The sequence below is a fragment of the Vombatus ursinus genome, unplaced genomic scaffold (genome assembly GCF_900497805.2).
Source record: "Vombatus ursinus unplaced genomic scaffold, bare-nosed wombat genome assembly UNPS02014802.1, whole genome shotgun sequence".
NCBI classification, from domain to species: domain Eukaryota; kingdom Metazoa; phylum Chordata; class Mammalia; order Diprotodontia; family Vombatidae; genus Vombatus; species Vombatus ursinus.
Genome location: NW_020954580.1, coordinates 15,660,125 through 15,679,127, shown reverse-complemented (window position 1 = coordinate 15,679,127; position 19,003 = coordinate 15,660,125). Strand labels below are relative to the sequence as shown.

The window sequence follows — 19,003 nt, the reverse complement described above, 5'->3', positions numbered from 1 at the left end:
ATGATATATATGTATATATATAATATAAAATGTGTATGTATAACATATCTGTAGCAATTTTTGAACAGAAATAAAAATGCACATAATATTCAGCTATTAATGACACTTTTACAAAAAAAATGATCACCTCTTAGGACACAAAAACCTTACAAATAAATGCCAAAAATCAGAAATATTATATGTATATATATATATATGTATGTATGCATATACATGTATATATATGCATGTGTAGAACTTACTGATCACAATGAAATCAAAATTGTATTAAAAGGCTGCTGGAAAAGATACTAAAAACAATCCTAAAGAATTGTTGTGCCAAAGAACAAATAATAGAAATGACAGAAAATGTTAATAACAATAATGACGACAATGAAATAATATTCCAAAATTTTGAATACGTTCAAAGCAGTCCTTAGGGTAAAAGTTATAACTCTAAACATTTTTATTAACAAAAGAAAGAAAGAACATATCAATGAATTGGAAATGCAATCACAAACACTAGAAAATATATTTTTAAAAATTTCAATTAAATACCAAAATACAAATCCTGAAAATAAAGAAGAAATGAACAATATTGAAAACAAAAGACTCCAATGGAATTAAATAAATAAAACTAGGAACTGTTTTTGGAAGAAAAAAAGTTAGTTAGTTTGATTAAAAAGAAGAGGAAAACCATATTACCAATGTCAAAAGCAAAAAGAGAAATTGCTAACAAATTAAGATGAAATAAAAATATTATTGGAAACTATTTTGCTCAACTATATGAAATAATGCCAGTAAGTTAAATGAAATAAATAAATATTTTACAAAAAATATAAAATCTAAATTAAGAGAATGAGAAATAGAGAATTTAAACAACCCAATTTCCAAGGAAAAAATGAATAAAGCATAAATGAACTTGCAAAGAAAAAACACCAGGACCAGAGGGATGTATAAGTGAATTCTATCAAATATTTAAATAACAATTCATTCCAATGTTACATAAAATCATTTGCAATACCACTGTGAGGTCTATATCCCAAAGACACGTGAAAAAAGGAAAAGGACCTATTTGCACAAAAATATTTATAATAGCTCTTTTTGTGATGGCTAAGAATTGGAAATCAAAGGGATGTCCATCTATTAGGGAAGGGTTAAACAAACTGTGGCATGTGATGGTGATGGAATATTATTGTGCTATAAGAAATGACAAACAGGACAATTTCAGAAAAACCTAGAAAGACTTACATGAACTGATGCAAAGTGAAGTGAGCAGAACTAGGAGAATGTTGTACATAGTAACAGCAAGATTGTACAATGAAGAACTATGAACGATTTAACTATTCTCAGCAATACAATGATCCAAGACAGACCTGAATGACTAATGATAAAGCATACAACCTATCTCCACAGAAAGAACTGATATTGTTTGGATACATACTGAAGCATGCTATTTTTCACTTTCTTTGTTTCATTATTTTTCTTTTATTCAAGTCTTCTTGTACAAAATGACTAATATGGAAATGTTTTACATAATTGCAATGTATAACTGATATCTGATTGCTTATTGTCTCACAGAAGGGGGAGGAGAGAGAGGGAGCAATAGAATTTGGAACCCATAACTTTAAAAAAAATTTTAATTGTTTTAACATGTAATTGGGGGGAAACAAAATATTATATATTAAAAATGAATTAATATTAGAGGTGAACACACCAAAAAAATTTTAAATCCTTAATGAAGAAATCCTACAAAATTCCTTCTAGGAGATAGGTATGGTATTGATACACAAACAAGGGAGCAAAAAAAAAAAAGAAACCTACAGATAGAGCAATATTCCTAATGAATATAGATGCAAAAACTTGAAATAAAATATTAGCAAAGACACTAGAACAACATATCACAAAGATTATACACTATTATCAAGTTGGATTTCTACCAGGAATCCAGGGCTTATTTCATGTGAAGAAAACTATGAGCTTAATTAAAATATTAATAAAAAAAGATTAAATCATCCAACTATATCAAAAGACAAAATACAACACTCATTCCTTTTAAAAAACATTGAATTCCACAAATTTAACAGATGTTTATTTGTAACCTCAAGAAATTATAGAAATAAATGAAATAATATTTGTAAAGTGCTTAGCACAGTGACTGGCACATGACTGATGCTAAATAAATATTTCCCCCCCTTTTTCCTCCCCCACAATTAGGAAATATGCTGTGGATCAAGGTGTTAAACATACTACCATAAGTGCTGCCCAAACCAGATAAAAATGTAAATAGAAAATATTTAACAAAATAAAATACAATAGAACATATATAATGTTAATATGTGGTTTTCTAAGGTGCAGCCCACTAGGAACTTTATGTACAATTTAATGGTAACATTTCTATTTGAATTTGACGCCACTGTCTAATGATATGGATGATGATCTAGGAAAGAAAATTCAGAAGATGTGATCAAACAGGTAGAAGGAGAACAAAGAGAGAGCATGGTCACAAAAACCCAGAAAGGTGAGAGTATCCAGGAAGAGAGAATGGTCAACAGTTCGGAAACCTAAGATAGGTCAAGAAGGAAGATGATTAAGAAAAAAGCTATCGGATTTGTCAAATAAGAGGTCATTTAAAACTGAAGAGAACAGTTTCAGTTGAGTAATAATATCAGATATCAGATTACATGGGTTGACAGATTAATGAAAGGGGAGAGTGTAGACATTTTCTTAGGAGTTTGGCTATGAAAAGGATTAAAAAACAAGAATTTGAGGGCAAGGTTGTATAAACTGAGAGTTTTCAAGGACAGGGAAAACCTGAATCTGTATTTGTAGGCACATCATAGGTGTCCTTTAGGGTTCTATCCTGGGTCTTCTTCTTTTCTCCTTCTATTCTACTTCACTTGATGGTCTCATCAGCTTCAATGGATTAAATTATCAACTCTACACTGATAATGCTCAAATCTACCTTTCCTGGGAAATCTGTCTGTTAAACTCCAATCTTGCCTGTTAAATTGCCTTCCACACATTTCAAACTGGATTCCAATAGACATCTTAAACTCACTATGTCCAAAGCAGAACTTATCTTTCCCTAAATTCTCCTCTCCTCCTATTAATTTGAAGGGTAATATCATCCCCCCAGTTCCTCAGGCTTGTAAACTTGGAAATCATCTTGGCTTCCTCATTATCTCTCTCACACACTTTCCTTCCCCCTTCCCCTACACAAGCAATAGCCAAGGCCTACGATTTTTACCTGTGCAACAACTCTCAAATATGCCCCCTTCTATCCTCTGACACTGCCACCACATTAATGCAAGCTCTCATTACCATATGCCTTGACTGTTACAATAGCCTTCTAATGGGTCTTCCTGCTCTAGTCCTTCCTCCATTCTTCCACTAAAATGATTTTCCTAAAGCTCTCCCTACTCAATAAACTCCAATGTCTTTCTATTGCCTCTAGGAACAAATACAAATTCTCTCTCCATCATTCAAAGTCCTTCGTCACCTAGCCACCTTCTGTCTTTCCAGTCTTCTTATACCTTACTCCCCACAATGTACACTTTGGCCCAATTACATTGGCCTCTTGGCTGTTCCATGAACAAAACACCCCATCTCTTCTATATATCACCAACAAAACCCAGCAGGAAAAGATAGAAGGAGAAATTCCATTTAAAATAACTGCAGACAATATAAAACTCTAATCTACCTGCCAAGAGAAGCCCAGGAACTACATAAACACAATATAAAATACTTTTCACACAAATAAAGACAGATCTAAATAAAGGAAATATTTATTGTTCATGAATAGACCAAGCCAATATAATAAAAATGATAATTTTACCTAAATTAATTTACTTATTCAGTGACATACCAATCAAACTATCAAAGAATTATTTTATAGAGCTAGAAAAAATAATAAAATTAATCTGGAAGAACAAAAGGTCAAGAATATCAAAGGAATCAATGAAAAAAAAGTGTGAAGGAAGATAACCTAGCAGTACCAGATTTCAAATTATATTACAGAGTGGTAATCATCAAAACAACATGGCATTGCTTAAGAAATAGAGAGGCTGCTTAAATTCTTAAAATCTAGCCACTGCTCAGATTCTTATAATCTAGCTAATAGCTCACTAACATTCAGACTCCTTAAGAGTCTGCCCAATACAACAGATGTTCTAATAAAGCTTGTCTTTGGCTGAAAGAAGGCTTGGGTCGAATTCTTTTGGTCAGGATCCTCATGTTGTGATATTGGAATCCCAGCACCCCAAAACCTCTAAATCTCAACATTTTGGTGGCCCATATAGGGAAACTGCCTAACCCCAAGTTCTTCTCCAGCCAAAACTGGAAGGTATGTAAGCCTCCCCCTTTCACTTTTTTCTTGCTCTGCAGTTGAAGTTGCTCTCCAAGCACCAAGGCTTGGAGGTGCCTTTCCGGCAGATAGTTATGAGGCTGTCTCTCACTCGGCCTGATGCTCTCAGGCTCTTGGTCCACTGGGTCGGTTTGAGGTCATGGACCTGGATACACACTCTGCAGCATAGAGGACAAGGGCAGACTCCGTATCTGAAAGCATATGTCCAATTCTGTCAGTTCTCTCAGAGCTAGAGAGCTGGAAAAACTGCAGTTGCTTTTCAGTTCCCTGAAGCTTACTTACTCCCTTCCCTCTACACCCCTTAATCCTCTTTAATGGAGGTTACAGGAAAAAGTTAGAACAGCTAAAAATATCTTGGCAGATTTTGGAGATTTTGTGATTGATCATTAAGGATTTTGAAACTCCTCCTTACAACCCTGGTCACTCCTTTCTCCCACTCCCTTCCCTTGAGTCAAGAGGGTATGTTAACCCCTCTCAAAGAAGAGAGTTTCACCCTTTACTCCTTGCCTTTGATTTTGCCCTTCTCCACCTGGGAAAGGAAGGGGGGGGGGGGACAGTAGCTACAGCCTGGGTCCTCCTCGCAATGGCCCTGGGTCCTAGGGCAACCTTTGTCTGGAAGCATCACCCAGGTTCAGCACATTCTGCTCAAGGTAAAGAAGCTGACCTCTGAACTTGGGTAAGCATGCTCTTTTAAATTTGTAGTTTTAACTGTTAACAATGAGAAGTTGATTCTCTGTGTAAAGTAATTTGGAAATGAATTTAACAAAATTGAAGTCACCTGAGTGGTAATAGGTTCATTTCAAATTGGTGAACTTTTTGTATCAGTTACATCAAGCAACTTTTCATAATTTGGCTACTGATAAAATAATTTGGCTATTATTGGTTATTGTTTTAATGTGTAAGCTAGCCAAAAAGCTTGTTTGGGTTATGTACGGCTTGCTGAGAATTTGCAAGTATATAGAAATCTCTAATGATTGGCTTTTTACACCGGGACAAATTTAAGTTTGAGATATAAATCCTGGAAAAGTTTTTTCTAAGCTATGATTAGTGAAACTTGCTGTGTGAGGTAAAAGCTCATAGGATTTTATTTTGAGTTGTCTGATGGGTCATAATCCATTGATAATCAATAATCCACCATCTGAGAGAAATGCCACAAGCTACTCAGAGAATATGATACTGGTGGCAAGTCAGTATCAGGAAAAGCTGAGAAGAAAATTTTAACCTTAGTTTAAGATGGGATCCTCCTGGCTCAGTTTACTCATTATGTTCCTTTAAAAAAGAATGTTACCCACCTGACTATTCCTGAGTCTGGGTATGAGGTGGATTTGATACTGCATGTTTGGAAAACTGAACTATCTGAATCCAAACAGAGCTAAGGATGTTTTATCCTGTCATATCTGGGCCCTGCAGTCTTTACTGTCAGATTTGTGTCTTCTAGTCTATAGGCCATTCACCTACAATTGACAGCCAACAGCAGGTACCAGCCAATGTCCCCCCATCGTTCCCTGGATGCAGCCTGTGCTAGGTTCCAGTCAACCTCCTCTTTGGGACCCTCTCGAGGCAGGGACAGCTCTATGCCCCTTGCCAGCAGGAAGCAGTTTCAGAAGCTGAGACCTTCGACCTTTACCCCAAAAGAATTTGGGTCCCATTTCTTTAAGGGGGGAATGATGAGGATGAGAGCTAAACTCCAAAAAGGAAAAATCCTGGGCTTTCCCACATGGCCAAATATCTGGCATTTGCCTGAGGCTGTAATCCCATCAACTGGCATTTCATTGTGACTATGCCCAATCTGTTACCCTTAACCTAGCCTAGACCTTCCTATGTCCCCGCCCCCTTCCTACCCTTAATCCTATCTATGCTCCATTCTCCCTTGGTCACACCTGGAGTTCTATTACCTCATAGACTACTTGGCCACTTCTAGATCCCTCCCATAGTCTCTCTGCATATAAGGTCCATCTTGTCTCCATTAAGATGCTTAGATTCTTAAAATCTAGCCACTGCTCAGATTCTTATAATCTAGCCAATAGCTCACTAACGTTCAGACTCCTTAAGAGTCTGCCCAATATGACAGAGGTTCTAATAAACCTTGTCTTTGGCTGAAAAAAAAATAGAGAGGCTGATCAATGGAAGGGATTAGGTACACAATACACAGCAGTAAATGAACATAGCAATCTAGTGTTTGATAAACCCAAAGATCCAAGCTTTCAGAGCAAGAACTCACCATTTGACAAAAACCATTGGGAAAGCTAAAAAATAATCTAGCAGAAACTAGGCATAGACCAATATCTCACACTGTATGCTAAGACAAAGTCGAAATGGGTACATGATGTAGACATAAAAAGTTATGTCATAAACAAATCAGAGGAGTTTGGAAAAATTTACCTGCCAGATCTATAGCTAACAGAATAGATTATGACCAAACAAGAGGTAGAGAGGATCATGGGAAGAGAAGTTAAAAATTTTGATTAGATGAAATTTAAAAGCTTTTGTACAAACAAAACCAATGCAGCCAAAATTAGAAGAAAACTGGGGGGGGAGAGAATTTTACAACAAGTTTCTCTGCTAAAGACATCATTTTCCAAATATGTAGGTAATTGAGCCAAATTTATAAAAATAAGAGCCATTCTCCAATTGATAAATTATAAAAGTATATAGATAGACAGTTTTCAGAAGAAAAATTAAAACTATCAATAGGACTATTGATAAAATGGAAAATTGTGAATCACTACTGATTAAAGAAATGCAAATTAAAACAAAGATGAGGTACTGTCTCACACCCATCAGATTGACTAACATGACAGAAAAGGAAAATGACAAATGCTGGAGGAAATAGATATGGGGAAACTGGGACACTAATGCACAGCTGGTGGAGTTGTAAACTAGTTCAACCACTCTGGAGAAAAATTTAGAACTATGAACAAAGGACTATAAAACCGCATACCCTTGACCCAGAAATAACACTACTAGGTCTATATGTCAAAGAGTTCAAAAAAAAAAAGGAAAAGGACCTATATATAAAACTATTTATAGCAGCTCTTTTTTGGTAGAGGGAAAGATTACACAATATTGCATAACTAGTATGTAGTAAAGGTGGGGCAAAAATATTGACAATAAGTGTCCAAAGAAATACAAAAGGTGACACAAATAGAATAATTTTTGTTACTGCCTTGTTGAAATATTATATGTGTATGTATGTACACATATTTTGTATAGTTTTAAAAACTGTTACAGAAGTTTACTATACAATTTTCTTTCTTTCTTTTTTTGTATTTTGAAATGTTTGTGTTTTTTGATGATAAGTTCACTCCTCTCTTGGATTTTCTCTAGACTTCACCTCCTCATCCTGGAAGATATTCTTCCTACTCCTCCAGTTGGCAAGTTCCCTCCCAGAACATTCATTTGAGGAAGTGGTCAAGCCAGGCATGTTCAGTCTTTTCTCAGTTCTGTTCTTGAGGCCTTCACAATGCCTCAGTGGGTACCTCTCCCCTCCTCTGCCCTCACTTTTCAGTCCTTTTTATGTGCTAAATTCTCTAAATGTTAGCTTCTTTGATTGCAGGGCTGGTCTTCCTGTTTATATTCTTATTCCCACTGCTAAGCACAGTGTGTGCAGGGCACATGCTAAGCACTTAATAAATGCTTTAATCTATCTTTTATCTATCTAAAGAAGAAAATAAAAAAGAATAAATATTTATTGTTCTGTCTCTCCATCAAGATTTTTACTAAAGCAGAATTTTGGCATTTTATGACAGCCTCTTTTCCCATCCAGACATCTTTATAGGAAATCAATCTAAAAAGGACTTTAGAATCATCTAGTACATCTTCCTAATTTTACAGGTGAAGAAACCAAGGCCCAAAACTTTAAGTATTTTGGTCTACATTAACACTAATAATGAGTAGCAAAGCTCTGTTTCCAAATCTAGTGTTCTTTTTACTACACTGTGAGAAATTTAAAATTGATACTCTCTTTTATTTTCTATCATTTTATAAGGCTTAGTCAATTTACTATGTATTAATAATCAATCTGCTGTATATTGGTTGGCCCCCTCATTATGTGAGTTTGAATTTCCTTAACCCTCTAACTCACATTTGTGAATTTGCTGACCATGGAGGAGAGATGAGTCAACCTGGTCACAGGATGTTTGCTCACCACAGGATTTTCCAGAAGATATTTATGGAAAAGTTGTGAAAATCCTCCCTCTGAGTCAAGCCAAACATAGCTCACCCTCCATCTCAGTGTCAGACCAATCACAGTCTTAGTCATGGGACTATTTTTTAGTACTGCTAGCCTTTCAACTGTATAAAAAAGTTTCTCTGATTGATGTAGTCTTGGCTACCAGAAGAACCCTTGTATCCCTTTTATTGGTAATTGCTAGCCTTGCTAATAAATTGAACATGCTTGGAACTTCATGTTTCAGTTTCTTTTTATTTTATTTTTTTTAGATTTTATGGGGACAACTTCATTTCCTCTATTCAAGCCTTCATTGACATTTAGGAAAGAGCACCTTAAACAGTTCATGTACCCTCTGGGTGCTTTATAAATGCAAAAACAGAGTAGCTGGTTCTTATTGTCCATGTGAGAGACCTGATTGCCAGGGTAGCCCTTCTGTTTTGAACAGTCAAATGATGGCATTCTTTATCTCTCTCAGTTTTTACCTAGTCCTTAAGTCATTGAATGGATGTTGCCTCAGAGAAACTGAGGCTTGGTAAAGACCTTAATTTAGAAAGGCTACTGTCATCCACTGTACCTCTGCCTCACTTAAATCCAGTTCATGTGCAAGAGATCAACTTTGTGATGTCATTAGTCCTCTTTGAGAATGAAGGATGAACAACAACTCATGATTACTTTCCTAATTGCTACTTATATGCATTTCCTACTATCATCTTATCCTACATTTCTAAAAAGATACACCATTTATCTATGAATCTATGGCTTCTCATTCCCTCCTTCCTGTTTTTTTTTTAATTTACAAGGTTTCCAAAGTCCATTATTTCACTAATTGTTTTGTCCTGGCCCTTCTTTCACTCATTTTTCAGAATCTAAATTAATAATTTACTTTTAATTTGGTATATTCTCACTGATTTGTATTCTTATTAAAAGTTGGCACTACGCAATTGCAAAGAAAAACAAAAGTGAATGTTGAGAAATTATAAGGAATAAATGTGACTTACAGATGTCTCCCACATTCCCCCTTTGTAAAGAAGGGAGGTCCATAAGTGTTATACATTGCACATATTTTCAGACTTTTTCAATGTATTAATAATTTTTGCTGATTTTTCTCTTTTTCTTTTTTGTTTTTAAAGAGTATTATTTATTATGTGGGATGGATCCCTTGGAAGGGAAGGAGAGACAATAGGGGAAATTATTATGACGTGAAAAAAACAAAAAACTTACTTAAAAAAATTATCACTATGAACAGTAAATGGAGAAAACATCCATGTGACTGAAAATATCCATGTATTACAGACAATTCTCTCCACAACAAGCAGTATATGTTTGGTTCTCTTGGTATCTATTCACCTCATTCATTACAGGGCCAGTAATTTTGCTTATATGCAAATGCTTATATAAGTGAAGATGATATGGTGCCTTGCCCCCTCCCACCATTTCTAATGTTTTATTTCTAGGCCAATGAGCCTTCTGATGCTGCTTTTTACCCGTATTTTTGCTTCTTTCCACATTTGTTCTACAGTTGTAAATATTCCTAAAATTCATATAATTCTGAAACCTTGATATTCCAACATTTTGCCTCTGGATGCCCAAGAAAGAAAGGGTGGCCAGGGAAAGAGCAAAAGGTGTCATTCAAATGTATCCAGTGGACCACGGTAAAAATAAATGGCTGCCCAAGATAATTATGTGCGCTCTTCTTCGCACCAATTAACTTTCACCCACAACTGATTCATCTTGGTTTTGGGGGGGTTTTGTCTTTCTCAGGAAGAAACATTGAAGGCAATGTCAGTTTCCTGCTGACATTTTAAATTCTCACATCACAGTAATTTACAGTTTTCTCTGACCTGCCAAGCTTGAAGCTCTTCTTAGTTTTCACTTTTTTCCTTTCCATGAACCCTTCCTGCTGAGCTTTAGGGACAGGGAATCTCTCTGTGTGTGTGTGTGTGTGTGTGTGTGTGTGTGTGTGTGTGTGTGTGTTTTGGGGTGGAGGTGGAGACTCAAGGGGTGCACCTGATCTCCTTGCTAGAGGTGTGAGAGATGTTAGTGTCAATGACAGCTTTGCAGCTCCCAAATGCTCCTCCTTCCCAAACGGTACTGTCCTCCAGTCACTGCTGTCAGGAGGTCAGAAAACAGTGGACTCTTGGAGTATAGCTAGTAGGAAAGAAACAGTTTTACTGCGGGCTGAAGAGGCCAAATTAGGCTAAAGGAAAAGACGCAGCGGGACAGGAGGGAGATGCTGAGAGTGGGAACTACCTGCAGCTTTACCGGTTGCTGCTCGCTGCCATCCCATAACCCAAGCTGAACTACCCTACGCGGGTCGCTGTCCACAGTGGGAGGTGCTGAAAGCAAAGGAAGGGAGAGTAGGGGGCGAGGCGGACATCTTCTTCCTCCCCCCTCCTCCCTTCGCTGTTCCTCCAATCCTCCCCTCCTCCCGCAGCCATTTTACACCGGCGGAGAGGGGCGGGGGAAGGGGAGAGGGACGGGAGATCTGGGCGGAGAGAGCCGGCACTGCCTCGGGGAAGGAGGGGATGAGAGTTGGGGGGAGCAGCGGGAGGAGGAGGAAGAGGAGGCGGCGGCGGCTACCGAGGAGGCAGTGCTGGGTCCCTCAATAGGGCTCACAGGAGCCACCATCATGGTGAAGAGGAAAAGCTCCGAAGGCCAGGAGCAGGACAGCGTCCGAGGCATCCCCCTCCCCATCCAGACCTTTCTATGGAGGCAAACCAGGTGAGGGGCAAAGAAACAAGCCGCAGTGCGCGGTCCTAGGAGTACCTCCTCCCCGATCTCCCCCCCCACCCCCCATCCCCGGTTCACTGGGCCACTGGAGATGCTCTGGATGGGGCCGGGATGCTCTGCTGCTGTTGCTGCAGCACCTCTCAGGGGAGGAGAAAAGCGAGCCTTTGGAATCCTTTTTCTGTTTTGTTTTAATGAAGTTTGATAACATACAGGCAGGAAGCTATCAAATATATAGATATGGATATATACATTATATATGCGTGTGTATACATATACACACGCATATATACACACAGAGGTTATTTGGAGATAGAGGAAGATAGCTGGAAAGGGAAGAGGGGGAGGAGGAACAAGGGAGATAAACGTGCTTATACGTACTGATTTTTCCTCCGCCTCCTGCTGTAATTTTAGACCAGTGACCTGTTGTTTGTCCAGTTTCTCATATTGAGAGAGTGCTCGTTATGACCACTTGTTACCATTTTTGTTTTCAGTTAGACATAATTGTCATCTTCCTGGTTTAAGCCCTTGAGGAAAGCTTTTCAGCCAAAGATTGCCTTTTTTTTTTCTTGGAAAGGCCCAAACCCTTTTCCAATAAGCAACCTCTAAAATATATAGCTGCCAGATGTAAAAATGGATTCTGAAAATTGTGGCTTTCAGTTCAACTCCAAATCTAAGAAGGTGTAATCAGTTTCAGTTTTCAACAGTATTAGTAGTGAATTTGAAGTAATCAAGTAGATAACCGTTTCTGATACAAATCTCACTCTTACCTATAAAAACAATGACTGTAACTGACAATAAATGCTTATTCATTACTGTTCTTAAACATGACATTTGAGTCCTATGATCCCAAGTTTTTAATGTTGATAGTTATAAAAATACAAAGGGTATTTAATGACTATATATAAATATATATAATACTTTGCTTTGCTTGTAATTGCTTCAACTTTTGAAAATTTGTTAATTTTTCAGTGCTTTTTTGAGGCCCAAACTGGGAAAGCAATATGAAGCCTCCTGTGTGGTATGTGATTTTCACTTTTTAACTAGAAAATCCATCATAGTCGCTGTGGTAGATAGAAGAAAAACATAGAATTAATTTCAGCCGTAGTTTCATGTGAGGTACATATATGAAATACTCAAGCAAAATAATATGAACTTGTGGGTTTTTATATGTGAATCATCAAATTTATATGACAAGTTGAAAATATATAAGAATACAAAGCATCAGAAAAGAATATTAATAATTAAAAGGCATTCTTCAGGTTGTTGACAGAAGTTTTTATCTAGCCCATTTGGTCCAATACATTCTACAACACGATCACTCAAGAAAACTAAGTTGGTGAACTTATTTGGCTACTAGCAAATGATATCAGTATATCCTCCAACAAATAGCTATACTATTGTGTATCTCTTTTACATTTGGGAGAATGCATATTTTCCAGAGACTTGATAATGCTTCATTTCCATAAACACTGTTGTCCTCCCAAACTCCCCATAATAAAAAATTAGTCAAGCACTATTCATCCCAGTTTACAGACTGAAAAAATGAGGAATAGAGATCACTGAGTAGAATGGTAATGGAGTTCACATAAAGCCAGGATAGTTATAAATTGGGATGCCTAGTTGAGGTCTTTACACATCTGTTGTCACAGTACGCAAATGAAAATTTGTCTATTTACAGATAGGCGCACCAAAATGTAAATGATGGGCCCTAATCCAATCAATGAACAACAACAGAGACTTAAATCTGTTATATCCATTAGCTTTTGCTTGGAGTAAACAATTTGAAATTTCTTCTGTAATTTTTTTTTGTTTTTCAAAATTATCAAAACAAAGTTCTTAAAGATACATTACTTTTTCATAGGTTCATTGATTTATGATTTTGCTTAGCTCAAGTGGGAAGTAACTTGACATTTTAATTACTATGAATTCTCTTACAATTTCATTGATTCTTCATCTACCTTTGAATGGCCCTAAATATATGCTTTAACTGGGCCCATCCATCTACAATTAGGCATACATATTTGACAAATGTCTTTATATAAAATAAATGAATGCATAAAAGTAAAGCACACAAACTGAGGTGGGGTGTGATTATGGGAGGGTGAATGTGCATCTACATGAAAAAAACTTTTCAGACTGGAAACACAACACAAAAAACATATTAGCTGAATATTATTTCAAAATGAAAAAGACATGACAATCCAGAATTCGTACAGGCCATTTTAAATGTTTAAACTTTTGTTGTAGGAAGTATTCTCAAAGATTATTTTAGGTGTGTTCAAGCTTTTGAATCTTTTATACTTTTAAATTCCTAAAACACTTATCCTTTAGTTAATTAGTGCTTCAGATGCTTAGAGGCTGAAGAATTTGAAAGTATTTGGATCTACAAAACAAGCAATATCTAAAGGCCTTTATTTAGCTTGTTAAGAGAAAACAAAAGGCCACAACTCTGATCTCTCCCTTTTTTTCTAAAACAGAGCCACAGAATCACAGAATAGCTTTGATTACAAGGTCTTTAAAAAAAAAAAAAGAAAATCCTTTGTATTGATGTGAACTGAATTGGTGAATTGGTTCTTTGTAGCGCATTAGCCACCAATTTGGCCTTTTATTTTTTTTTATTCCAATTATCCCCACCCCCAATCCCAACTTAATCCTACATACATATCTTGTAGCATTACAACAAAATCAGAAAGGAGCAGAAAGAGTTAAATAATACATTCTCATTCTGTGATGCTTAGCAAAAGCTATACTCTGTTGACATTCCAGAACAGTACATAGAATAATTGAAACCATCAATATAAAAGCAGATTAGATTTTGGGGCAATGTGTCCTACATCATGACCAAATACCAACTCTGACTGTTGAGATACTAGAGTGTAGATGATCCCAGGATTAGATTCATGTTTAAAATCAGAGCTGCACAAAAGCAGTCTACGTTCATTGATGCCAATTTTGACCATGAGAACTCTTACAACATTTGGTTCCTCCTGTAAACTTTAAACAATCCCTATGGATCACTCAAAAATGTTTGAATGAGCTTATTTCATTTAAGTTATTTAAAGGGAAAAGACCAAACGAGCTTCTTCCACCCATTGTATAGAAATGAACATCAACACATAATATGTAGTTCATTCAAACTACAGAAATAGACCTGAAAACTTATGAATTATAGGAGATTAGTTTTAACTTGAATGCAGGCATACAAAGATGTAGGAATCACTAAGATGACAACATTGAAAAAATTTTGACTTGGAATTTTCATCATAGATAGCATGGTCTAATAGAAAAGAGCCAGAAAACTGGGGGTCAAAAGACCTGTGGTTTGAATTTCATCTATTACACTAACTATATGACCTTTGGAAAGTCATCTGTAAGATAAAGGGGTTAGAATAGATCGTCTCTGAGGTCACTTCCAGCTCTAAAGCTAAAATCCTATATGATCATTGGAGTTAGAGCTCAGAAGAACCTTAGAGATCATATAGTCCAGTCTTCTCATTTGACAATGAGGAAACTGAGGCCTAGAGTGTTTTACTGGCTTACTCAGGATCACAGATCTATGCTAAGTAAAATTCAATCCAGGTTCTCTGAATCCAAACCAGTGCATTTTGTACTATATCACATAAGTCTCCTCTCTGAACCTCAGGTTCAGATAATAATAATAATTGCCCTACCTATATCATTATGAATATGAAATACAATAATGTATTTAATGTGCTTTGTAGACTTGAAGTGTCATGTAAATGTAAGTTATTATTTTTATCTTTTAAAAATATCTGTTATGGTAATGTTTTCCATGACTGCATATGTATAACGTGTATCAAATTGCTTGCCTTCTCATAGAGGGCGGGGAGAGCAGGAGAGGAGGGAGAGAGAGTGAATTTGGAACTCAAAAAAATTTTAACAATGAATATTAAAAAATGTTTTTAAATATTAAATTAAAATTTTAAAAATAAAAATACATTAGTAGAAGGCATCTTAGACTCTGTTCTCCATTGTGCATTAAGATAGTCTAGTACAATAATTTATGTGTTCTTCCCCATCTTGTAGTCCTTTGAACGAGTTCTGGTCGAAAACAAGCTCCATGGCCTCTCTCCAGCCCTTTCTGAAGCCATCCAGAGTATTTCCCGATGGGAGTTGGTCCAGGCTGCACTGCCTCATGTTCTGCACTGCACTGCAACACTGCTCTCCAACAGGAATAAACTGGGTTGGTACTCCACCATGTGCTATTTAGTGTATACCACTATTACCTACTTATGAGAAGCAATGTGTTCCCATGGTGGTTCCCAGAAAATTAATGACAACTCATTCTGTAATGACTGCAGCTACTTATTTTTGTTCTTATAACCAACACAGTACTCTTGCCTTTGGATTTAGTCCATTCTTCAGTGACTACAGATTTAGAAGTCCATCTGCTAAAGTCATTGTCCTGCTATTAACACTGTATTTACATCACTTTGAATCACAATTATATTTTTAGGTCCAGATCCAGTGATTTGGATACTACAGGAATTCCTTCTACCAACCTGTTTCACACCTGATCTATAGCTTAAAGTCTTGAGAGTAGCCTGAAGTTAAGTGATTTATTTGCCCATGATGTGCAATTTTAGTCCAAGTTATCTTGACTGTAAGTCCAGCACACTACCCACAATGCCATATTGTTTCTTTTTCTTTGTACTTGTTCCTTAAAATGAACTATAATCAATGTTGACTATACCTTTTTTATAAAAAAAAGGTCATTTATTATATTTGTTGTTAGTTTCTAATCTATATTTTTTCTACTTAAATTTGTTAATGAAAATAACCACAGTAGGGCAATCCATGAAACCATATATTGTTATCCCTGTTAATAGACATAATTGCAAAAAGAATTTCTTAGCAGAATATACTTGGTATATGCCTTTCTGTGCATTCCTTCAGGTAATCATCAGTGTATTTGTATTCCAAGTGGTAGCAAGACTGAAAGATTTCATGCTTAATGGCTACCAATATAAATTACATGGTAGGAGAAATCTGGTAGTACTCTCTACTGCCCAAGTGACAGTTTGCAGAACCAGCAAATCTTTGACCTGAAACTAGTGCTACTGCCATATAGAGAAACACTCAAAACTGAAATCTAATAATTTTGAACTGACCTCTAATTATCTGACGTTTAGGAAATATTTAATTACCTTTGAAAATTACTAAAGTAAAATGGAAAAAGATACCTCTAAAGTTCAATGTCTCTTTGATTCTTGTAGATAATTAAAAATGAAGTTGTATTTTAATGGTATAGCAGCAACATAGTTTGCCTTATACTTGAAAAATTTTGAAAAAGAGATTACAATTATTATCTACTTTGAGCAGATTCCATATCTGAAATTGAAAGGTTAATTCAGATAAATTATAGAGTAGTTATTCATTTTACAGAAGATTTCACCATAGTAGTCATTTAAATATTGAGGCCCTTTTTCATTTGTGAAAGAAAACATATTAATATTAATACTGTACCCTACAATTAGGCTCAAGTATGTTGGAAACAATTTTATTTCATTGACTTTAGTCTGTCTCCAAGCCATTTCTAGCAGGGAGGGAGGAGAGAGAGAGAGAGAGAGAGAGAGAGAGAGAGAGAGAGAGAATGTCCAAACTAACATATCCTTTCCCACCACACTCCAATCCTTTAAGAAGACACTGCCCCAAAAAGATTTCAGAAAACATTTATAGAAATCCTGAAGAAAGAAAAGATATGTTAAAATGCAGTCCAAGTTAAGATTATAGAATTATCTAGTAACCAAACCACTACCCCATTCCTCCTAGACCACCTCTCTTACCTCTGGGATTACACAAAGAGACCTCTCTTACACTGAAATCTTAATTCTTTCTCTATGGGGATGTGTGAGTGTTAGCTCACTAATCATTTCTAGTGAACCAGTAAAGGAGATTGAACTTAAATGAGTCAGTATCCAGATTACTTCAGGGGTGGGGAAGGATATGATATAAACCAGACTAGAATTATTTTTTGTTAAAAAGTTTGGTACCATCCTTAATCCATTTCCCTAAGAAAAGGCTTGTTTTTCAAGGGACTTTTCCAAGGTTTTTGGAAGAGTTTTAGAGAAAAACATTTATTAACATTTTCAATTTTACTGAAAAAGGTTTGTAATATGTTTCTACTATCTACATGAATTTAAACAAAAAGAAAACCTTTTAAGGTAAGTATTTTTAACATTTTTGTGTCATGGAACACTTTGGCATCCCTTATGGATCTCTTCTCAGAATAATGTTTTTAAATGCATAAAATAAAATACATGTGATTACAAAAAAATGAATTATGTTGAAATATAGTTATCAAAGTATTTTAAAAAAACAAGTTCATGAACCTTGGGCTAAGAACCACTGCTTTATGGTATTATTGTTAACCATAGCTTTTGGTAGCTTTTATTCATTTAAAGCCAATAAACCCTTAACAAGTTGTTACATTGCATTCACTTGAATTTTATTATTACTACACATAGAAAGGAGGGGAAGCTATAACATGGAGTGCATTTTCCATCACCTAGTAAACTAGTAGAAGAAGTCTCACAGTCCCTACATTTAAACTGATTGTTTAGTTCACAAAATCACTACTCTTCATCAAAAGATGTCACTGGTAAATATTTTTCATCCAGGTCATCAGGATAAACTAGGTGTTGCAGAAACCAAGCTCCTTCACACCCTGCACTGGATGCTGCTTGAGGCCCCCCAGGATTGCAACAGTGATCGATTTGGAGCAGGTGACAGAGGCTCCAGCTGGGGTGGTGGCAGCAGTGCCTTCATCCATCAAGTTGAAAACCAGGGATCACCAGTGCACCCTCGGCGAAGCAGCTCCCATGAAGAAGAAGAGAATAGCCATAGGAAATTCTTCCAGAACTCCATGGCTACAGTAGAACTCTTTGTGTTCCTATTTGCTCCTCTGGTTCACCGGATCAAGGTAAGGAAATGTCTATAGGGAGTAAAAACCACTTTAACTCATCTTTCCACCTAAGCAAGACCAAGTCTTGGTATAATCATTTTGGAGATCAATGCATAGGCAGAAAATGACTTTTAAATTCAAGTGCTATTTGATTGTTAAAAAAAATTATAAACTATGAGAACTGGGGGAAAAAAATGGAATGGACTGTCTCAAGGTGGTCAGTTCCCCCATCCTTATAGAACAGAGTTTGGATGACTATGTCTCAGAAGTAATCAACATGATTGCTTTTTTTTATGTGTTGGACTAGATGGCTGCTTATGTCCCCTTGAACTCTCAAAGTCTGTGAGATTCTGTAAACAGGACCCAGAGAGAGAGTGATGTTTAGTTTAAAAGAATAGATTGCTAGTGGTAGAAACCAATTTTTTGATAGGCTTACAAGGGAGGTATTAGTAGATAAGAGGACTTGGAAATTTTTCTACAAAATGAGAAGCCTATACTTATGATGATCCTATATAGTACATGTCCTGTAGTCTAACATTATATGTTGTAAGGCCCCTTCCCAATGTAGCACTGTATGATCAAAAGCCACTTCTGGCACTAACATTCCATTATAGGGGTCGTGTAAAAGCTATAGTTATGCTAAAAATAAAAAAAAACTAAAACTAAAACAAAAAATACCCCACAAATTCTGAGCCTAATAATGACCCCCAAAGACTTGAGAGGAAAATAAAATATATATTCACACCTGTCCTTCGAATTAATAGACAGATAATTTTTCAGTCATATCCAAATCTTTGTGACCCCTTTTGAGGTTTTCTTGGCAAAGATCTTG

The 19,003-nt window shown here is 36.1% G+C and overlaps 1 protein-coding gene across 2 annotated transcripts in view; it reads left to right on the top strand.

Moving 5' to 3' along the window:
- The first annotated feature begins 11,145 nt into the window (after positions 1-11,145).
- The window catches only part of UNC80 (unc-80 homolog, NALCN channel complex subunit), a 218,586-nt gene continuing 210,728 nt past the window's right edge, over positions 11,146-19,003 (top strand). For both annotated transcript variants that reach the window (XM_027873743.1, XM_027873742.1), the window contains exons 1-4: positions 11,146-11,237; positions 12,216-12,264; positions 15,294-15,450; positions 17,888-18,189. In XM_027873743.1, the coding sequence (XP_027729544.1) occupies positions 11,146-11,237; positions 12,216-12,264; positions 15,294-15,450; positions 17,888-18,189 (600 nt within the window). The remainder of the gene's footprint in view (positions 11,238-12,215; positions 12,265-15,293; positions 15,451-17,887; positions 18,190-19,003) is intronic.